Consider the following 23,377-nt stretch of genomic DNA (forward strand, 5'->3'; position numbering starts at 1 on the left):
GCGTCAGCTGCATGCTTTATACCCCTGACTACCTGACGTCATGGAAGATGAGATAGCAACCAATGCAGGACCCAAGACTTTGATAATCAGGCCGACTGAGGGCTACCTACAAGCAGATAACCCAAATGTAATGACTGCAACAGTGAAACATGAAGAACATCTACCTCACTCTCAATAAATCTAAACTTCTTTCAGGGTCTTGTTACCAACATGAAAAATATTACTGGTTAACGGATTTCCAGCCAAGTGATTTAACTCCTGTGCACTTCCATGCTTTCCTGTTCCAACAGAGTGATTAATAAACTATAACCATGACAAAAATCCCACACCAGTGTCAAACAAGTTAACCTAGACAAAATCTCATTCTTTACTGTATTGTAGACAGAAGGCTGCAACCATTCTTCCCCCAGCATCACTCAATTCAAACCTGTTACACCTGTATGCCCATTACAAACAGAAAATATGAGGTGAAAGGATTACCAACAGTTATTCAAACTCAACAAAAATTACTGTACAAGCCAAGAATACATAGTAATAAATAGTCTTTATTTAATTTTTGCACATTGCTCTTATATCATATCCAAACATTGCTGCAAAATATCTTTTTCTTTCATAGATCAAATTTAGTTTTTCAACATTCCGCCACAATTTTATTTTTTTTTCAAGTGTCACCACATGTGAAACAAAGAATATACTGAAAACACTGGCAGGATCTGTACCAAACTCCAGTGAACAGCATACAAACCTGTGGGGGAAAAAAATTGTGGAAAATCCCATTGCCGCCACCAACCAGGAAAAAGAAAAACAGGAAATCACATCAACTTTAATGTAAAATGATTGACTAGGACCCCGGTAAGAATTTCTGAAGAGGTGCAATGGCTCAGGTTTTTATGAAAGACGGAACTACTCTGCTAGTTCAGTTCACACCAGTTGTCAGCCAGGCACTGCAAATAGGTCTCTTATGATCATTTGAGCGACAGTACTTATTAAATTTTTCTTTAAGATGCTGTCTGTATTGTTCTCTGTTACTATAAAAAGATCGATTGTTTGCCATGAAAGTCTGTATTTCATCTTGTGTAATAAAGTTTTCTTCTTCTGAAGTGCATTCTGATTCATCCTTAAAGAAAAAAAAAAGTAATATTAAACTCTAAAGTAAGCAAATGTTTCTGTTAACACTAACTGGCAAGAATGAGTTATTGCTCTTGAAATTAAACCAAAGATCCCTATATTTCTTTCCCCCAATTTCTTTATAAACTTGCTTTGTTTAGTTGCCTGACAAGTTAAACCATAGTAACAACAAAAATAAAATTAAGTGACAAAAATAAAATACATTAACAAAACACACTAGACTAGTTTACCACTCGGAGCAATTCTGCAATGTACCTCTCGCTACTTTCTAGTTGTTGTAGTCTTGTCAAATTCTATGTCAACATGAGGAGGGAAGGCACCCCCTGGCAGGGTAGCAGAGAAGGAAGAATGACTGGGGACTAAGCCCAACCCCACAATACAGAGAGAACAGGAAGACGGGTGAGGGTGGGAAATATTAATGCAAAAGTGAACACATTCAAAATATTTACAGTTACATTAAGCTGACAAATGTACCACATTAATGGCATGCTCCACTGTTAGATTGCCAGAACTTATGGAGTGATGGGGTGTCTAGCTCTGAGAATATGCTGGTTGTAGCAACCCTTGTAGGATGGCTGTGGCAAATTCTGCCCTGTCTCTAGAGGAAATACCCTGGTTCCAACACTTAGAGGAGGTGCAGACAGAGGAGCAAGAAATCCCCTCTCCTCTACACACACATTTAGGAAGGAAACAAAGGCGGTTACAGCTCCAGTGGAACGACTAACAGAAGCAAATGTAACGAGCCAACCACTTAAAGAGATGGTACTTGGAAACAAGCCTCCCCTCCCAACCTTTGGTACAAGATATAAATTACTGGTCTGATTAATTTTTTTTATCTTATCAAGGTAAAACCTCAACTGTTGATGCATACCTAGAAAATATAAAATATTTTCCCTTCATTCTGGAGGGACAGGACAGAACACAGAGATAAATGGCCTGACCTGGGGATAATTCTGTCACCACTTTGGGCATAAAATGTGAGGTTAGTGCCAGGAAAGTCACCCTGTTATTATGGAATGTCCAAAAAAGCTCTCTGCACACAAGAGGATGCAGGTCAGAAATCCTGCTGGCAGAAGTAATCACCACCACCAAAAAGACAGCTTGCCATGTCTAACTTGAGGGTTGTAGCAGTTGGTTAAAACGGTAAGGTCAACTCCTCCAAGGAGGAACTGGATGATCCCATAATGGAGCAAGTTCCTTTCTAAGGGGACTCTTGAGGGACTGCCTAATTGATTAATAAATATTAAGTGGGCTTCAAAGGTAGGCAGGCTGAAATAGCAAGCACATGTACCTTCACTGTGGCATAAGACCATTCTGACCTGCAAAGTTCTGATAGGTACCGAGATGGGTATTTGAGGTGGGCATCATAGTCTTCCAGACAGTAAGTTATGCCCATGGAAAACATGTTTCTAAGAGGAATAAGACTACATCATCCAAGCTGTCAGACTTGTAAACCTCAGCCTGAAGACTGTAAGCCTTGTTCTGGGTCACAAGGTTCACACACTGAGGTAGCAGTACAAATTACAATCCTCAACATGCAGGAGATACATGGCTGCCCTGGTCAAAAAGGTGCAAGGAGTACAAAAGGGAGATGTGTGGTACTTCGTCATCTTTTATCTTCTCATAGGTTAATACTAGGCTAAACTGCACTTGTGGCCCATTTTAAACCTAGCCAATTATCCTATCTGGGAATCAAACTCTCCACCTTTTGTCTGTAAGAAACTCAAAACATTGTCACCCTCTCAACCATAAGAGGTCAAGATCAAACCTTGTACCTTACACATTGGAGAACACCTTCACCATTTATGTGAAACAGAGCACCTCCATGACACTGTTTGAGCACTGTAAATTCTTACTGGGGACAGAGCCCACAACCCTCTTGGACATGAGCAGTCATCACTAAACGCAATCTTGGGTACTGACTAGCATTTCTATGGTATTACATTACGATGAAACGGCCAGGCTTAAACTGACCTCCAAGGTTGATAGCCTAGTAATCTACTATAATCCTATTAAGCCAATTTGTTTTCTGCACTATGCAGAGGTGTTAGAAGCATAGGCATACAGATAAAGGCCTGCTCAGCTTACACAGATGGCATGCTTCCCAGGTCCCTGTAGCTGGGTGCCCTGGGGCAAAATTTGAGTGATGTGCTTTCTGGAAAAGGAACAGATTTCTTCTAGCACACCCTACCTGCAAGTCAAATCCAGAAATACACACTTCTTCAGCATCCATTCAGGAGGATCTGCTTATGTTCTAGTCCATTTGCCTACAAGAATGTTTTCCTGAAAAGGGATGCAAAATGCAAGCTCATACCCAACCCCTAAGCTATGATCCATATTTCCATAGCCAGCACATATTAGTATGAAACAGTTATTGCCTGTCTGCTGAAGTACTCTATCACTGGGGTGCTGCCTTGAGAATTTGCAGAATTTCAAAACTTGACAGCTAGAATTACTACCACTATTTCTTTTACCTTGTTCTGCTTTTTCCTACAAGTTTTAAGTTCTTCTGGATCTTATGCAAATCTCCCAAGCTGTGCCAGAGGAATCCATTGTGAGCATGTGGATGTCTGGCCCCAAGTTAAATACACCAGCATTCTTCAAATCCAGAGAGATACCAAAAAGCTTGGGGAAGCAAATCAGGGAAAAGTGTCTGAAGAGAACATTCTAAAGGAAGGCACCCTGAGGAAGGTGCTGAGAAAAAATAGGTCTAGGATAGGTCTCCATGACCCCTTCTTCCTGGGAACCAGGAACACTCAGGAATAAAAACCTATTCCTTGCTGCTGAGATAAGGGGACAGGTTGGATGGTTCCCTGTTCCACCAAATCCCACAGAAACAAAGGAAAATGAGAAGGGTGGCGAGGAGGCAGCTGAGAAGATGACTTCCAGGCCATGAAATAACAGTGATTGATGACAGAGATAACTCTGGGTATCTGTGGTTATCTATAACCAAAGAAGAAAGGAAGACTGTAAGCTAGTTAGACAGCTAGACAGAGGAATCTGGCAAACAAGAAAGGGAGGATGGATGTCAGAGGCAGACTTGTCAGGAAAAGGTTTTTGTCCAGTAGAACTGAGTGGGTTTGTCTGGGAAAACCCACTTAGAAACCCCTCTCGCACCTAGCAGATTGTCTAGGCAGCCTACAGACAAATGAAGATTTATGGATAATTCCAGTTCAGGGAACAAATTTATTTCTTGTTTTGCATTACCTTGCCCTTATTCTGCAGGATTTTAAACAATTCTACAGTAGCAGTGCTAAAAAGATTCTAAGAAAAAGAAGTTAAGTACTCACCATAACATTCCATCTGAGTAGTTGTACTTCATTTGTCTTCAATTTGTGGGTTACAGATCAGCATCTGATCAGACTCTGACACATATCCAGCATCTGATCCGAGCTCAAAGCTCCTCCCCTTACTCATAATGCCCCTATCTCCTTCCTCCCTTCAGACAGAGGTTGCTGCCTAACCTGTTACTCACACCCGACCCAACAAGACCTTGTCACTAACAGAAAAAGTGTCTCTAAACAATAAGCAGGACAAAGTACATCTTGAAGGTGTCCAACTTCTACATCTACATTATCCCCAAACAAATCAGAAAAGGTCAGTGGAAGGAGGGAGGGATGGTTGAAGTCAAATGAAGTACAACTATTCAGATAGCACGTTATGGTGAGTACATAACTTCTTTACCTGAAGTAGGTGACTTCATTTGATCTTCAACCTGTGGGACAGAGTCCCTAGCTACTATACACCTGGAAGGCCCACATAGAAAGATATTCAGGAGCACGGCGAAGCTAAAGGATGCCCTGTTCCCGGACACTATGTCCAGTTTGCAATGAGAAATGAAGGTATGAGATGAGAACCAAGTAGCTGCAGAACAGATATCATCCAACGACACTCTGGACCAAAAGGCCGCTGAAGTAGCCATAGATCTGGTAGAAGAAGAAGTTATGTACCTACCATAACGTTCCATGTTAGTTGTCTTCTTCTCGCCTTCTTTCTTGTTGGATGGGGTTCGGAGCCGATCCTCTGCTCTGACTCGGCAATCTACTAAAGCTCGAGAGCTATGTACTGGCTCGAGGCCCTCCCTATATCCCACAATGCTAGGCGTCAGATCTCCAGATCTCGTTTGGCAGAGCTAACACCAAGGAAAGATTCAAGGACACCTGTCCAGCCACAAGGAAAAACTATAGTACAAAGACAGAGGACCACCCAATGTACATCAGAGTTGTCCAGAGGAAGAAGGCCCCAAAACGGGACTCTTGTCGGTCTGTTCAGGCTAGGGCGATGGAGGGTGGGACGCAAGAAAGAAGGCGAGAAGACAACTAACATGGAACGTTATGGTAGGCACATAACTTCTTAATGTTAAGTTGTCTATCTCGCCTTCATTCTTGCTGGATGGGACAGCATCCTTAGCACCTTAGTCCTGGGTGGCTCATCGGAACAGACTCTTGAGCACAGTGGAACCAAACTCAGCTCTATTCCTAGAGGCCACATCCAACTTATAATGCAAAATGAATGTATGAGGGGTGGCCCAAGTGGCTGCGGCACAAATAGATTCCATTGGTAGTCTTGCTTGAAAGGCTACCGACATAGCCAATGTTCTGGTGGAATGACCTTTAGGTTTAGCAGGGAGTTGTTTATGTCGGAGTTGATAAATCAAGGTAATAATAGGCGACAACCACCTGGATAAGGTTACTTTGGAAACTGGCCGTCCTTGTTTGCCCTCAGCATAGGATAGGAAAAGTTGGTCTGATTTTCTTATTTGCTTAGTCCTGTCCAAGTAGAAACGTAATTGCCTGTGAACATCCAAGTGGTGCAAATTTTCTTCAGCTTTTTTCGAATAGTTAGGAAAAAATACGGGCAGATCAATAGACTGATTCAGATTTGTTTCAGAGGGTATCTTGGGTAAAAACGAAGGATTAGGCCCAAGTGAAACTGTCCTTATGAAACACAAGATAAGGAGGACGAATACAGAGGACTTGAAGTTCCAAAACTCTCCTAGCTGATGTGATGGCTACCAAAAACAGTGTCTTCCAGGAGATCAATTTTAAGGAACAGGAAGCCGCTGGTTCAAAGGGGGGGGGGGGGGAATCAAGGAAGCCAATATCAAGTTCAAGTCCCACGGAGGTGGGGGATCTCTGACCGGGGGCCTAAGTAACAAAGTTCCTTTGAGAAAGGCCTTGCAAAGTTTGTGGGACATGATGCTGGTTTCTGACAGGCTAGCATGGAAATTTGCAATAGCAGCTAATTGGACCCTAATGGTGGCAGAGGAGGAACCAGCTTGAAAGAGCTCTGCTAAAAAATCTAAAACATGATGGACAGGGGCTGTAAAAGGGTCAAAATTCCTAGCCTCTGGCCAGAAGGAGAAACGTTTCCACTTACTAGCATAAGTCTTCCTGGTGGCAGATTTGTGTGAAGAAAGGATGATTTCACGCACCGGTTGAGAAATTAGCGGAAGCCTGGCTAAAGTTGGAAGTGGAGCAGTAAGGTTGAGAGACTGAAGGGACTGGTGCAGCCCACCCGACTGATGGACCAAGAGGTCTGGCACTGGGTCCAGATTCCACGGCTGCTCCAGCAGGTGGCGATGCAGGAACAGGAACCAAATTTGTCGAGGCCAGTAAGGGGCAATGAGGATCATCCTGGATCCCAAAGCGGTTGCCTTCTGAATTAGCTTAGGAATTAGGGAAAAGGTGGAAATGCGTACAGAAGACCCCGGGGCCAATCGTGAACTAGAGCGTCTCTGGGAGAGTGGCCAGGAAGGGGGAAGAGAGTGAAGAAGTAGTCACACTTGCTGTGGAGAGGGATTGCAAAAAGGTCGCAGCAAGGTTGACCCCATCTGCGGAAGATTTTGTCTGCTACTGACTGATTGAGAGACCACTCGTGAGGCATGAGAATAGCTCTGCTTAACCTGTCCGCTATGACGTTGGACCTCCTGGGGATGTGTGTTGCTATCAGAAACCGTTGAGAGGAGATCACCCACTGCCAGAGTCCGAGTGATTCTCGACATAAGGGATAGGACTTGGTTCCGCCCTGCTTGTTGATGTACCACACTACAGACATACTGTCTGTCTGAATTGCAATAGTCCTGGTGGATAGAGAGTCCTGAAGAGCTTGCAATGCCAAAAGCACCGCTCTCATCTCCAAGACATTTATGTGCAGATGGTACTCTAGAGGTTGCCAGGTGCCTTGGACAGTCCTGCCCTGAAAATGCCCGCCCCCCCCCCCCACACCCGATCAGGGAGGCATCCGTGGTCACTGTGGCAAAAAGAGGAGGAAGAACACACGGTCTGCCCTGGAGTATCAGAGGTGAGACCATCCACCAAGCTAGGTTGTCTTTGCATGATTGAGTGATTATCTTGCGAGACATTGGAAACTGTTGAAAGGACCACTGAGTAAAAAGCATCCACTGAAGAAGCCGCATGTGAAGGTGAGTCAGGGGAACTAGTATGATTGCTGCTGCCATGAGGCCCAAGGGCTTTAGTACAACTCTGGCCTGAATCCTGTTGCACTGTAGTAAGACTTGCACATGTCGGCGGATTTCTGAAACTCTGTCGAGAGGAAGCCTTGCAGACGGATCTTTTGAATTTAAGATTGCGCCTATAAAGATAATAGACTGAGAAGGCGACAATGCAGACTTTTCGAAATTTATTGATATACCTAGCTCGGTGCAAGTTTGGATGGTATAATCCCTGGCTCGCAGTAGTTGATGCCTGGTGGGAGCAGTGAGGAGCCAGTTGTCGAGATATGGAAACACCTGGAATCCTCGCCATCTCAGGTGAGCCGTAACCACTGCCATGCATTTGAACACCCTGGGGGCTGTGGTGAGACCAAAGGGCAGTGCCCTGAATTGATAGTGACTGGCTCCCAGCCGGAAGTGGAGAAACCTTCTGGAGCGCCTGTTCATTTTGATATGGTAGTACGCATCCTGAAGCTCTATGGAGCACATCCAATTGTCCTGACCCAAAAAGGGTAGAATGGACTGGAGTGTGACCATCCGGAACTTTGTTCTTTGAACAGACTTGCTTAGCCTGCTGAGATCCAAAATGGGTCTCCAGTCCCATGTCTTTTTTGGCACCAAAAAGAACTTTGAGTAGATTCCAGTCTGCTGGGACTGGCTGGATGGCCCCGTTTGTCTAGCAGTTTTGAAATTTCTAGTACTGCCTGTTCCCTTAGACCGGGTGGAACATCTGGAAGGGACTTGGTTGTTTGTACCGGGGTGTGGACAAAGGGAATCTTGTAACCCTCGGATATGATAGACCGTACCCATTTGTCTTGTGTGAGGAGTTGCCAGGCTTCTGGGTACAGTGACAATCTTCCCCCGGCTGCCTCCGAAGGCGGACAGTCAGGCAGCCCCTCAGGGGTGCTGAAAGGGTTTGTCAGAGAACGATTGTCTGCTATCCTGATTCTGCGGGCCCCCTCTGCCCCTCGGGAGGCGTCTATTATTGTTCCCACCCCTGCCCCTGGAGGGAAACTCGCCACGTGTGTCAGGCACAACTCCCTGGGGTTTCCGAAACCACATTTTTCCACTCTTCTGAACCTTGGGGTATGGTCTAGAGGGAGTGGAAAAACGGAGTCCCATGGCAGAGAGTCTCTTGCCTTCCTGCTCACACCTGGTAAGGGTATCTTTCACTTGTGGTCCAAACACAGCCGAACAATCAAAGGGGGTATTGGTGAAGGACGCCTTAAAGGGGTCAGCAAAGTTGCATAACTGCATCCAGGCATGTCTTCTCAAAGCCACGCCTGTACCTGCGGCCCTACTCGCCCCATCGGCTGCATAAGAAATGAGCTGCATGGAGGAGTTGACGATAGAATTAAGGGTCGCCAGCTGGGAGTTTATCTTGTCTTGAGTCCCCGCAGCTGATGGATCCAGAAGGGTATAACCCAGTTCCTTACAAGATCCCTTTGGAGACAGGTGAAATTGCACAGATAATTCATCAACCGCATAGAGAAGATCGCTGAGGAAAACACCCACTTCCCGTACCTGTCCATTGTCCTAGATTCTTTATTAGGTGGATGAACAGGCACCGAAGGGTCAGCCAACTGCTTTGCGGCTGCTGCAACCACCATGGCATCAAAAGGGACACCTTTTGTCAAAAACTGCTTGTTGGGTGGAGCTGTAATAAATTTAGTGGGCCTACGGGGAGTTGGTTCCACTGTGTCCAGAGCTGACCACGCCTTTCGAGCCACCACTTCCATTAGTAGGTCGAAAGATGGAAACACCCAGGAGGTGGAAGGGTGAGAACCAAACACGTCCAGGTAGACCGACTCATCCTCCGAAGGGTTAAGGGCTGTCCAGTTCCCCCTCTGCTTAAGGATTTCTAGGATGTCTGAAAAGGAGACATCCTCAGAGGGGGATCTTGGGGACCCTTCCAAATCCTCCAAGTCGGTATCAGACGTGACTGACTCGGGGGAGTCGACATATTTCCTCTTACATTTTCTCTTCCGGGGGGGGGGGGGGGGGCTCCTCCGAAGGATCGGGGGGAGGCCTCGGAAGAGGAAGATATGCCCAATGGGGCGACATGGAGCATTTGCTCTCCACGCTTGGGGTCAGGAGGGTGGACAGAGACCGATGCAGGCACCATGGGGGGAGGAGCCGAAGGGGCTGATCGAGGGGCCGACTCAGGAGTCAGCACACTCCTCATGACCTCAAAGGCGCCCCTGTCAGGCAGAGCAGAAGGTCCTTGCGCCGAGGAGACGAGAACCCCTGTCGGCACCGAGAAGGATGGCTCAGAAGCCAATGTCGGGCCCGAGCTCACCTGCGCCGATGCTCAGAGAGGGAGAACGGGGTTGGACAAGGGTCCAATGCCACTCGCCCCCTCAGAGCAGACAAGGGAGTCTCGGCACCCAGATCCCTCCAAGGACAGAACCAAGGGATTGGAGCCAACGAAGGAGCCGAAAGGTGTGGTATCAGTTCAGAAGTTACCAAGATTCGAGCCCCAACCGGCACCGAACACAAGGAGGGAGTCGGAGGAGGAACTCCTGTAGATACCGGGACAGCCACAGTCTGTTGAGATGGGCTGGTTAAAATTTTGGCCAGGGCCTGCGACTTAAGGAGTCCACTAACCACCCTCTCTAGGTCATGATCAGATAGCCTGGAAGATCGAGATGAGTGGGACCTATGGCTTTTCTCAGATTGGAGGAATGGTGACCTCGGAGCCGAGTGAACCGATTCTAGGGAAGGGGACCTAGAACGTTTTCGGCTCAAAGACGGTTCCAACAGTAAAGTCGGAGCCGACTGAGGTCTGGAGGTGTCGGCTCCAGCCGGAGCCGATGAGGAGGCAGGTGCTCCACCAGGCGACGGCTCCGAACTGAGAGCAGGACAGCTTGGCGGGCTTAGATTTACCCGACGAAGGCTTTGTCGGGAATCCTTCTGGCTTAAGCAAGCCTATCAGGATGAGCTTGTTACTACGCTCCTGCAGGACTCTCGGGCTGAAGGCATGACAGACCGAGCAGGAGTCCTGCAGGTGTAGGGGGCCCAAGCAATAAACGCACAAGAAGTGTGACCGTCTGTCAGAGACATCTTCTGACAGCACGAGTCACACTTCTTAAAACCTGAAACTTTGGTATCCTTAGACATGATGGATACCAAAGAAAAAGTCACTAGTGCTTAAACACACACACACACTAGTTAAGCTACAATATTAAATTACACAGTTAACTATATATAAATAAATATATACAAGTCTACAACTGTAAGGGGGGGAAGGGAAGAAACTCTCTAACTAAAACGAGTTTCTAAGAGGGGATATTAGGGAGTAAACAGAGTTCAGTAACCGGGATGTTATAAATATAAGAAAAGATTATAAAGAAAAACTAAAGTTAACTTTAAATATATGAAAAAAGATTAATATGACCTGGAGCCAAGTAAATCGCAACCTCGTAGCTGAAGCGGCAAACGAGATCTGGGGATCTGATGCCTAGCATTGTGGGATATAGGGAGGGTCTCGAGCCAGTAAATGGCTCTCGAGCTTTAGTAGATTGCAGAGTTGGAGCCGAGGATCGGCTCCGAACCCCATCCAGCAAGAATGAAGGCGAGATAGACAAAGTACAGTTTTGTACCTACCATAAATGTAGATGTCCGAGAGGAATGCATCTGCAGTCCTTACAAATGGGTTGTCCTGTCGTCAGGCAGCCCTTCGGTCGGCCGGATTCCAAAGTCTGGGTCTGGCTTCGGCTGGTGTCGCACTTCACCCGACATCATTGCGGCAGTTCTTCGGGTATAAAGGACACAGCCGACGCCATTTTCCTCAGTGTTTCTTGCCCCAGATGCCAGGTGCCCTCTTGGTTGGCTAAATTTGGATAAATGCCAAAGTTTCCAAATAGTAGAGAGCAAACACACAAAATAAACATGTATGTACATATATACAAACAAATACACCATAATAGATCCCCCCCAAGCTAGCTGAAGATTGGTAAGTACCCTAGGAGTACCTCAGAGGGGAAGGAGGGTGGGTAATCCTGACTGCAGATGCATTCCTCTCGGACATCTACATTTATGGTAGGTACAAAACTGTACTATGTCCTTCAAGGATGCATCTGCACTCCTTACAAATGGGTAGAATACCATAGCTAAACTAGGGAGGAGGTAATGAGAATAGATTATGGTGTAGTCAGGATCCCTTGCAAAACAGCAGTGGCAAAACCAGCACGGGATCTAGAGTATAGAGGTAAGTTATAATGCTTGGCAAATGTATGCACGGAGGTCCAAGTAGCAGCCTCTATAATGTCCTTGGTAGCCACTCCTCGTAAGAAAGCTGTGGTAGTGGCTGTGGCCCTTGTGGAGTGAGGTCTGATGTTCTCTGGAGTTTTCTTTCCATGGTAGGAGTAACAAAATCTAATGCAATTTCCTATCCATTTGGAGATTGTCTGTTTAGAAATTGGATTTCCTTCTTTTCCTGTTGCATAAGCTACCAGAAGCTGGTCAGTTTTTCTATTGCTTTTTGTCCTGTCCAGGTAGTAGCGTAATTGCCTGTGTACATCCAAGGTATGTAAGAGCTGTTCTCCCCTGTTCTGTGGATTGGGGAAGAATGTAGGAAGGTGGATAGCCTGATTTAAAGAGACTCTGGATACCACCTTAGGCATAAATGTTGGATTTGTTCTCATGGACACTATCTTGATGGAAGATCAGGAAGGGTTGTACTGCCATTAATGCCTGTAGTTCAGAGACCCTTCTTGCTGAAGTTATTGCCAGCAGGAAGGCAGTCTTCCAGGATAAGTATTGCAAGTCTGCTGTAGCTGCTGGCTCGAAAGGAGGTAGAGTCAGTTTTTCTAGCACAAAGTTAAAGTCCCATGCTGGTAATGGAGGTTTCCTGGGAGGTTTTACATTTTTAATGCCCCTCAGAAACTGTCTGAGCAGAGGATGCGAGAAGACAGGAGGATCCGAGCTGTATTGTGCTGATATAGCTGATGCATGTATCTTGATGGAGGAATAGGACAGGCCTGTATGGAAGAGCTCCGCCAAGTACTCCAGGATGTTGGCTATGTTCACCAGTGTCACATCTTGCCCCTTAGCAGTACTCCAGATGAGATATCTTTTCCATTTTGCTGCATAATTCTTTCTTGTTGAAGGTCTACGAGCCTCCAGGATTATGTCCTTAACCCTTTGGGATAAATTTGGGTTAATTTCTGTTATGTAATGTTCCAGGCAGTTAGCTGCAGAGTTTTTAGGTTTGGATGCAGAATGTTGTAGTTGTTCTGTGTCAGCAGTAATGGAATCAGGGGTAGTTTCCATATTTGTTCCCGGGACATGCTCCTCAGCAGTGGATACCAATGTTGTCTTGGCCAGTCTGGGGCTATCAGAATGATCCTCGGGCGTTCCTCTTTGATCTTGAGAAGCACCTTGTGCATCAAAGGAAGTGGTGGGAATGCGTATGCTGTCAGGCTTTTCCAACTGAAGGATAGGGAGTCCACCTTCCAAGCAAGTGGGTAGTAATTCCTTGTGCAGAATTTCTTCAGCTGGTGATTGTATGGGGATGCAAACAAGTCTATTTGTGGTAATCCCCATTCTCTTGTGATGGTTTTGAAGATGTCCGGATGCAGCATCCATTCGTGGGCATCTGTTGTAGTTCTGCTTAGTATGTCTGCTAGAGTGTTTTCCTTCCCTGGTACATAAATTGCCTGTAACTGAATGTTGTAGCTCAGAGCCACATCCCATAGGTCCAGTGCCAGCCGGCATAGGGGGTATGAGTGTGCGTGCCTCCCTGTTTGTTGATGTACCACATAACTGTGGTGTTGTCTGTCCTGATCAACAGCTGGCCTTCTTGGAGAAGAGGTCTGAATCCCTGGATTGCCAATTTTACTGCCATCATTTCTTTTAGATTTATGTGCAGATGCAGTTGGTCTTGAGTCCATAGGCCTTGAATGCACTTGTCCATCATGTGTGCCCCCCAACCGAGGTCTGAGGCATCTGTCGTGATAGTTTGTCTTGGTTGACTTTTGCAGAAGGGCAGTCCTGTGTTTGATTGACAGGCCTGAGCCCACCATAAGAACTCTTGCTTCAGGCATGGGATCATTGGAATTTGGTTTCCAGGCTGTGCTTGTGCTGAGACCACAAATTCTTTAGGTACCACTGTAGCTTTCTCATATGAAGCCTGGCATGAGGGACCAGTATTATGCAGGATGCCATGAAGCCTAGAGCTTGTAGCACTTTTCTTGCAGTTAGATGGCTCTGCTTTGTTAATGCCAAGAAATAGAGAGGAAGTTGCTCTTTCTTTTCTGTAGTTAGAAACGCCATTTGTTTTGATGTGTCCAGTTCTGCACCCAGAAAAGTAATTATTTGGGATGGAATCAGCCTTGACTTTTTTGTATTGACTGTGTATCCCAGGGCTTGTAGCAGGTAGATGACTCTTTGTAAGTCTTCTGTTAATTTGTTTTTGTTGTCCGCTTGTATCAGGCAGTCGTCCAGGTAGGGGTAGATTTGAATTCCCTGAAGTCTGCAATGAGCGATTACTGATGCCAGGCATTTCGTGCCTGGGCGCAGTAGATAAGCCAAAGGGCAATGCTGAGAATTGATAATGCTCTGAACCTGCAAGAAATCTGAGGTATCTTCTGCAAATTTGTCTTATGGGGACGTGCAGGTATGCCTCCTTGAGATCTAGAGTTACCAGCCAAGACTCCTTGCCCAGCATGGGAAGAAGCTGCTGTAGGGTCAGCATTTTGAATTTTGGAACAATGAGGAATGTGTTTAGAGCGGACAGGTCTAGAATAGGCCTCCATTTGTTTTCTTTTCTTGGTACCAGGAAGAGCCTGGAGTAAAATCCCTTCCCTTGCTCCATAAGTGGTACCTTTTCCACAGCTCGCATTCTTAATAATTGTGATATTTGTTTTAGAGCTTCTGCCCTTTGAGAAGGTGGTAGGTTTGGCATTCCTCTCTTTGCTGGTAGTGTATGGAAATGGAACCTGCAACCTCTGTCTATAGTCTGCAAAATCCATTTTTCTCTTGTAATGCAGTGCCAGTTCTTTGAAAATAATGTTAGCTTTCCGCCTAAGGGTGCTTCTAGTTGTTCCCTGGTAGGCGGTGCCACCGCCAAGTCACTGTGATTGAGTTGTTGTAGTGGTGGTGGCTGTATCCGTGCCTCGCTGGTTGTTACCCTGCCACTGGCGACCCCTGTAGGCACCCCTGGATTGGTTTCTGCCTCTAGAGCGGCTATTCCTGCCTCTTTGTGCCTTAGAGGAGTCCGGAAAGGACCAATTCTTGGAGGGCCAATTCCTGCTAAACCGTGGTGGTTGAACTTGTAAGAAATCTTTACTGTTTGCACAGATTTTGCTTTCTCTTCCATCTTTTCAGTACCTGCTGTGGGGGCACCAAATAAATTGACCTTGTCCATAGGTGCATCCAAAAGCTTAGATTTGACATGGTCTGGTAATGCCTGCTCTTTCAACCATGCATGCCTCCTGATAACTGTGCCAGTCATGGCTGATCTAAAGGAAGCCTCCAGTGCATCATAGCCACATTTTAAAGAATGGTTACTAACCTGCTGTATGTTATGTAACATTTCTTGAACATACTTTTATCTAAAGATTCTTCAGAGGACAGCTTTTAGTCAACTGGTCAAGCATAAACTCTTGATATTGAATCATATGAAATTGGCAGTTCAAAGCTCTAGCTGACAAAGTAGCAGAGGTGTAAACTTTTTTACCCCATCTCTCTAAGGACCTGGATTCCCTTTCTGAGGGAGGGTTTTTAGAAGAAGTAGCTGCTACAGCTTTAGGGCCCTGGGAGATAGTCTCTGGATCTGCAAAGGGGCCTTATAGAAGTGGTGATGAGTGTCCGGGACCCTGTAGTACCTATCGGGCTTAGCAGGAGCCGGAGGTAAAGTATCAGGAGCAGTGCAAGCATCATTAAATGCATCATCAACAACAGATAGAACTGGAGGAATAGCTAAAGGCCTATGCTGTGGCAAGTGTAGAAAGGTCCTAAGCCTTTTTCTAGAATCTGAGAAATCTTGGCCCTGCCACTGAAATTGTTCCCTCATAGCATGCAAGGTTTCCCCAAAGGAAAATTCCTCAGGAGGAGAGGCTGAAGGGATGGACTCCTCAGCATCAGAGTCTTCGTAAGGAGAATAAGAATCCTCAGGAGGGTCTGCATGTTCTGAATCATCAGAGGAATCATCTGTGGCTACTGGCTCAGGGGGCTCTGCTCTAGGCCTCTTTTCTGGAGGAGGGAGAGAGGCCCTGTCTGGATGCGGCTGGGATCCACGAATTAAAGAGATGAGATCCTCTGCCAAAGAAAGCATATGGGAGCTAGTGCTGGGCCTGTGAGAGGGGGGCTTGGCAGGCACAGGCTTTGAAATTTTGGCTGCTTTAGCCCTGGCAAAGGCCTTAATAGACATAGCTGGAGGAGGCCTAGCAGCTCCACGTGCAGGGGTAGAAATATCTAGGGGAATGGTGTCTGATAAATCCTGTGAAATCGCAACAGAAGGCTGGATTTCAGAAGCCGTTTCTACCAGGATAGAAGAGGCCTCGGTAGAAGACAAGTTATCGGCTGATGAAAGAACCGCTTGCTCGGTTTCGGCCGAAACCGAGACACTCATGGTTTGCCGAAACCGCGGACAGCGAGTGTCGGTCCTTTTCTTTGCGTTTTTTGGTTATTTGCGTAGTCGGAGGATCCGACGGCATAATGTAGGCAAAATCGGAGCCGAAAATCTGTTCAGCAAAGTCCGAGCGACGTCTAAGCGTCCGTCGGTTAAAAGAAGCACAGGCTAGACAAGCTGCTACGTCGTGGTCTGGGCCTAAGCAATGAATGCAATAGGAGTGGAAATCTTTATGAGGTATTTGTTTCCCACAAGATAAACAGTTATTAACTTTCTCTGACATCGGCTGAGGCAAGAAAGAGTCCCCAACGGGGTACTTAGCTTTATAGAAGTCTTCGAAGTAGTATTCGGTAGTAGTAATCTCTGGATCTGACTGACCGGCACTTGCGAACAGCTTCTGCTTCGGGCGCCACGCGGCAAGAAAGACTGAGGAAAATGGCGTTGGCTGATGCCTTTATACCCAAAGAACTGCCGCAATGACGTCGGGTGAAGTGTGACACCAGCCGAAGCCAGACCCAGACTTTGGAATCCGGCCGACCGAAGGGCTGCCTGACGACAGGACAACCCATTTGTAAGGACTGCAGATGCATCCTTGAAGGACATCTTAACATTGTGCTTTTACCTGACCTGGCGGTGAAATTCCCCTGACAAAATATGCCCGAATAACACACTGAGAAATCCAGTGGGGAATAGTAACTTTGGAGATTGGTTTCCCTAAAAAGAGTTGAGTAAGAAATGAAAAGCTGGTCAGATTTACGAAAGGCTTTTGTCCAGTGCAAATAGAATCGTAATTCTCTACGTACATCCAACAAGTGTAATTTATATTCTCCCTTATTTTGAAAATTTGGAAAGAAAACCGGGAGATTGATAGCCTTGATTAATATTTGCTTCTGATGCTACCTTGGGAAAAAAAATGGGTTAGTGCGATAAGACACTACCCTTATGAAAAATCATACAAAGAACCTTGATCGATAGTGCCTGAAATTCTGACACTCCTGGCTGAAGTAATGGCAACTAAAAATGCCGTCTTTCAAGACGGAAACTGCACATCTACTGAAGCTGCAGATTCAAGGGGGGGTGGGGGGGGTTTGAGACTAGGGTCTGAAGTACTAATGTAAAATCCCAAGAGGCGTAAGATCCTCCACCGGGGGTCTCTGCAAGACCTTCCTTAAGGGTACCTTTCTTCTAAGTTTAGAAGAAGCCAACGAAATCCAATTTTCCCCCACATGAAAGTTAGAAATTGCAGCCAGTTGGACTTTAACTATGGACGAACTGGCGCCTTGTTGAAAAATCCCTGACAAAAATTCCAACACTGCAGAAACTGGAGCAGTAAAGGGATACAATGCATGCTGCAAGGGCCCGACGAATGACAGTTCTGGCATTGAACAAAGCACGGGGGACGTCGTGGTCTAGGCCTAAACAAGTGACGCAATAAGAATGAAAGTCTCGGTGTGGTAATTGCTTTCCACAGGCTAAACAATTAAATTTTTCTGACAATGGTTAGTGCAAGAAAAAAGGATCCTCAAAGGGGTACTTAGCTTTAGAAAACTTCTTCAATTCGGTACACGAAACTCAGGTAGCGTCCGACCGGCACTCGTGCAAACTGCTTCTGCTTCAGGCTTCACCACAAGAAAGACTGATGTAATGACGTCAGCTGCCTTACTTTATACTACTGACTACTGGATGTCAGTCCTGAAGCGACAGCAACTGACGCAGAAATACTAAGCCACTGGTATTCCGGCCAGCCGAGGGCTACCCTGGCAGGGATAATCCAAATGTGATAACTGCAACAGTGAAACACTAAGAACATCCAATGCACACTGCAAAACCCATACAGAAAAACGTTTTTACTTGCTATGGTATAACCTCCTGAGCAGCCAAGCTGCGAGCTTCAGACTGTCCAGGTCTGGATGGAGAATCCTTGAAGAATGAGAAATGAAATCTGGAACTGGATTCAATGTCCATGTTGGAGACAGTAGATGAGACCAGAGAGAGGGAAACAATACTTGGCGAGGCCAGAATGAGGCAATGAGGATCACATAGCTCCCCAGCCTGTGAGCTTTCTGAAGAAATTTTGGTATCAAGGGTAGAAGAGGATAAGCATACAGAAGACTGAGAGGCCAAGCATGAATCGGAGCATTTCTGGGGGTTTCCCCCGGATGGGGGTTCAGAGTGAAGAACTCGCTGCATTCTGTGTTGGAAGGAGATGCGAATAGATTGCAGCAAGGCTGACCCCATTTTTGAAAGATCTGGTCCGCCACTAAAGGATTCAGAGACCACTCCGAAGGCATCAGGATATATATATCTGCTGAGCCTGTCCGCTAGAATGTTGGACTCTCCCGGAATGTGCACTGCCACCAGAAAACGACTGGTGGAGATTGCCCATTCCCACACTTTCATAGTTTTGCGACAAAGGGGATGAGATCTGGTTCCCCCAGTCTGTTGATGTACCAGACCACTGGCATGTTGTCTGTCTGCATTGCAACCACCCCTAGGGGATGGGCATGAAGAGCCTGCAACATGAGAAGCACCGCCCTCATTTCCAGGACGTTGATATGCAAACTGGTCTTGGATGGGGACCATGTGCTTTGGACTGTCCTTCCCGAGCAGTAACCTCCCCCTCAGCTGGGAGGCGTCTGTAGTCACTGTGGCCTTGGGGAATGATGGGAGGAAGGGACGTCATCAGACTAGGTCCAGGAATGAATCCACCACCAAGAGGATGAGACAATGGCAGATCTAACAAGGACCGCTGAACTGCCAGAGTCCACTGCAGAATCCGCATGTGAAGGCACGCTAAAGGTAGCCGAAGGACAGTGGCCACCACAGAGACACCAATGTCCGCAGTACCGCTTCTGAGTCTGAGATTCAGCTTGTAGGACATAAAGAACATGCAACTTCAGGCTGTGTATCTTGTCTGAGTAAGGAAAACTTTTGTTTGGAAGGGGCAGCAAGGAACCAATCGTCCAGGTAAGGGAAAACCTGAATAACCTGAAGCCTCAGGTGAGCCACTACTGCCATCACCTTGGTGAATACCCTGGGGACTGTGGTGAGACCAAAGGGAAGGGCTCTGAACTGATAATGACTGGTTCCTAGCCAGAAGCGGAGGAACCTTCGAAAGTGCCTGTCCATCTTGATAATAGTACGTGACATGTACTATCAAGCACAACCAGTCATTCGCCTGCAGAAAAGGCAGGATGGACTTAGGTCCCCTGTTTTCTTTGGTACTAAAAAGAACCTGGAAAAAATGCCTGATCCGGAGTGGTCGACAGGGACAGGTTGGATGACTCATTTTATAAGCAACTTTTCTATTTCTAGTGCTGCTTCCTCCCTCTGAACGGGTGAGACGTCCATACAGGAGGTGTTTCAGTGGAAGGGGTGGTCCGAGGAACGGGACTGAAGAGCCTCTGGATATGATCTGCAACACCCAATGATCTGTTGTTGTGAACTCCCATTCCATTGGGTGTAGCTGTAACCCCCCCCCCCGACTGTCCGCACAGAAGAGCATGCTGTGTGTGTGTCTGTCCGAGAACTGTTAGAGACCCATAATTTTTCGGACCCCCTCTGCCTCTACGGCGGCATCTATCATGACCCCCTCTGCCTCTAGGACGGCATCTGTCATGACCCCCTCTGCCTCTAGGGGATGGTGAGTCCTAAGTGTCCCAGGAAAAACCCTGAGACTTCTGGAACCACCTCCTCTTAGCCCCTCACTGATTCCAAGAAAAAGAACTTTGAGGGGAGGAGAAGCAGATCCCGATGGCAGACCGTGCCTTCCCGTCGTCCTCACGCTGGACCAAAGTCTCGCGTACCGACTTCCAAAACAGGGAGGAACTGTTGTATGGGGCACTGGTGAACGACACCTTAAAGGGTCCCAAGAACTGTCATCGCCGGAGCCAAGCGTGTTGCATGGGCAACGCCTGTACAGGCTGCCCTAGCAGCTCCCTCGGTAGCATGGGAGAGGAGACGCATGGAGGTGTTAGCAACTGATTTCAGAGTAGCCACACTAGCAGAAAACGTCTGGTCTCCTGCCGACATGGACTCTGGGTCGACTCAGCAATCTCCTTTACTAGGACAGAGCATCCACTTTCCAGGCTTTTTTTGTGGGGAGTCGTTGTGCAACATTTGTCCAACTGGTAGTTTTGGTGGGAGGCAAATAGATCTATGTCTGGGCTCCCCCATTGCTTGTCAACATGTTGAAAATCTGTGGTTCCAGTTTCCACTCGTGTGGATCCATGAGATTTCTGCTTAGTCCATCTGCCAGTGTATTCAATTTTCCTGGCAGGAATTGAGCTTGTAGGTGCACTTGGTAGCTCAACGCCGTATTCCACAATGCCATGGCTAGTCTGCAGAGGGGGTAGTTATGTGTACCCTCCTGCTTGTTTATGTAACACAACTGTGGTGTTGTCCGTCTTTACCATTAGTTGTCCTGGAAGAATGTAGTCCTTGAAGGCTGTCGGAGCATTCTTTACAGCTAACATTTCTTTTTGAATGATATGTAGGTGCATTTGATTTGGGTTCCATTTGTCCTGAATGCACTTCCCTGCCAGGTGAGCCCCCCCCCCCATGCAGAGCCTGATGTATCTATAATTAGGATTTGGGTGGCAGGGGGTAGTGTGAATGGCAGTCCCTTGTTTTGGTGGCAGGCCTCTGCCCACCATAAGAACTCCAGGTGTAGGCAAGGTATGATAGGAATCATTGTTCCAGGCTATGACCATGTTGACTCCATAGACTTTTTAAGTACCTCTGTAGTTTCCTCATATGCAGTCTTGCATTTGGAATTAGAAGAATGCAGGAGGCCATGAACCCCAAGGCTTGCAGTATTTGTCTTGCAGACAGCAGGGTTTTTGTGGCCACTTGTTTGAAGTTACCAAATGAATTTGCTTCTCTGGCATGAGGAAAGCCATCTGGGCAGTTGTATTAAAGCTTGCACCCAGGAATGTAATCTGTTGACAGGGTACCAGGTGTGATTTCTTTTCGTTTATGGTGTACCCCAGACAAGTTAGAACCTTTTTTTTTTTTCTTTTACAAACGCCAGATGATTTATAAGTATGGCCTGGTTTTCTGCCTGAATTACAATCGTCCAGGTAAGGATATATTTGAATATTTCTTTGCCAGCAAAAAGCAATTACTGGAGCCAGGCACTTTGTGAATACCCTGGGTGCAGTAGACAAGCCAAAGGGCAGTGCAGAGAACTGATAATGCAAGTAGCCTGCTTTGAAGCGTAGGTATCTTCTGCAAGATTCCCTGATTGGGATGTGCAGGTATGCTTCTTTTAAATCTAGAGTTGCCAACCAGGCATCTTTGCCTAGCATAGGAAGCAACTGGTGAAGAGTTAGCATCTTGAATTTTGGAATGTCCAGTAGACAGGTCCAGAATTGGATGCCATGATTTGTCTTTTCTGGGTACCAGGAAAAGCCTGGAATAGAAACCTTGTCCCTTTTCCTCTTCTGGTACCGGCTGAATAGCCCCCATGTATAAGAGGGAAAGTACTTGTTTTTGAGCCTCTGCTCACAGATTGGGGGCAGGTCTGGCCACCCATTTGGTGCTGGCAACGTGTAGAAATTAAATCTGCATCCTTGGGACACTATTTAAAACCAATTTGTCCTGGGTTATGAGTTCCCAGTTTTTTGCATGAAGAGCAATCTTTCCCCCAAAGGGGCGGCTAAAAGGTAAGCGCTTGGTAATTTTAAAGGAAAGTCATTGTGACTGTTTACCATAGGAGGGGGGGTATCTTGTTATTGCCAGATTTGGAAATGGAGGCCCCCCATTGCTTAGTTCTGAGAGTCCCCTAGGACTGAAACCTGCTGTTTTTGGTGTGTCTGGGTTTGGCTTGAGAGGATCTGGAAGGAGCTGGAAAGGACCAATTCTTAGTAGGCCAGTGCCTACTAAGTCTTGGAGGTTGCACTTGTAAGAAATCCTTTACAGTTTGCATAGATTTAGCTTTATCTTCCATCTTTTTTAGAACTTCTTCAGCCTTATTGCCAAACAGGCGGTCCTGATTTAAAGGAGCATCCGACAATTTTGCTTTAACATGATCAGGCAGAGATTGCCTTGAGCCAAGCATGCCTTCTAAGCACAGACCCAGTAACAGCAGCCCTGCAAGAGGCCTCTAAAGAATCAAAACCACATTGCAAAGTATGTTTTCCAACTTGTTCAGCAAAATGCAATAAATCCTGTAAATCTTTATTTTCCACACAGTCAGAAATCATCATTTTCTGCTTAAACAGTCCAATAATATGCTGTTGATATTTTGACATATGAAATTGGTAGTTTAAAGCACTGATTGCCAAGGTTGAACAAGTATAAACCTTTTTACCCCATCTATACAGCGCCCTGGAGTTTCTATCAGAAGGGGTACGATTTTTAGCAATAGAAGCCTTAATGCCCTTGGGCCCTTGAGAAATGGTTTCTGGATCTGCAACAGGATTTTTGAAAAGGAACTTGTGGGACTTAAGAACCCTGTAGTATGTCAGGTTTACTAGGAGCCGGAGGCAGGGAATCAGGGGCCATACTTGATTCCGAAAACACATCAACAATGTCTAGTACAGGAAATATAGCCAAGGGCCTATGCTGAGGTAGAAGGAAATCCCTAAGCCTCTTTTTTGAATCAGAAAATTCCTGACTTTCCCAGTGGAAATGCTCCCTTAAGGTATGTAAAGTGTCCCCAAAAGAAAAGTCCTCAGGGGGGAAGCAGAGGGAATGGAATCCTCTGCATCAGAATCCTCATAAGTAGGTATGAACAAATCCAGGTCATTAGAAGAGTCAGAAGAAACAGAGTCCTGATCAGAAGATTCATAGTCGAGCTCAGCCCTAGGCCTCTTAGAAGGGGGGGGGGGGGAGCTGACTACCTCTGATTAGAGCAATTAGATCTTCAGCCATTTTGATCATTTGTTTTTTAGGCATAAGGGCCTGAACGCCGGTTTTTTAGACAGATAGAGATTTAGGCCTTAGTATGGAAGGTGGAGTCTGTTTAATATGCAAGTCTGTAGGCCTGAATACACCCTCAGAAGCCAGTGCCTGCACAGCGGCTCCGGACCCATCCAAGGTAGAGACATCCGTGGGTTCCATAGGTGAAGTATCACGTGGCATACCGGACTCTGAATGGGTCTCAGAGGCCTGAGAGTCAGTAGTGGGTATCAGGGGCTGCGAAAGCACCTCACTGAGTACTGGCGACTGGCTTAGGAGAAGCGTAGTCGGCAGTTTTGGACCTCGACGGCCTGTCT

The 23,377-nt window shown here is 46.5% G+C and overlaps 1 protein-coding gene across 1 annotated transcript in view; it reads right to left on the reverse strand.

Annotated features, from left to right (window-relative positions):
* Nucleotides 1-525: 525 nt before the first annotated feature.
* Nucleotides 526-23,377, reverse strand: part of GGNBP2 (gametogenetin binding protein 2) — a 677,078-nt gene continuing 654,226 nt past the window's right edge. Inside the window, exon 23 of the mRNA XM_044054566.1 lies at nucleotides 526-1,117. Coding sequence (XP_043910501.1) covers nucleotides 917-1,117 — 201 coding nt within the window. The 3' untranslated portion in view covers nucleotides 526-916. The remainder of the gene's footprint in view (nucleotides 1,118-23,377) is intronic.

Source organism: Protopterus annectens, chromosome 13.part0, assembly GCF_019279795.1.
Source record: "Protopterus annectens isolate FY-2018-M chromosome 13.part0, PAN1.0, whole genome shotgun sequence".
In the NCBI taxonomy this organism is placed as follows: Eukaryota; Metazoa; Chordata; order Ceratodontiformes; family Protopteridae; genus Protopterus; species Protopterus annectens.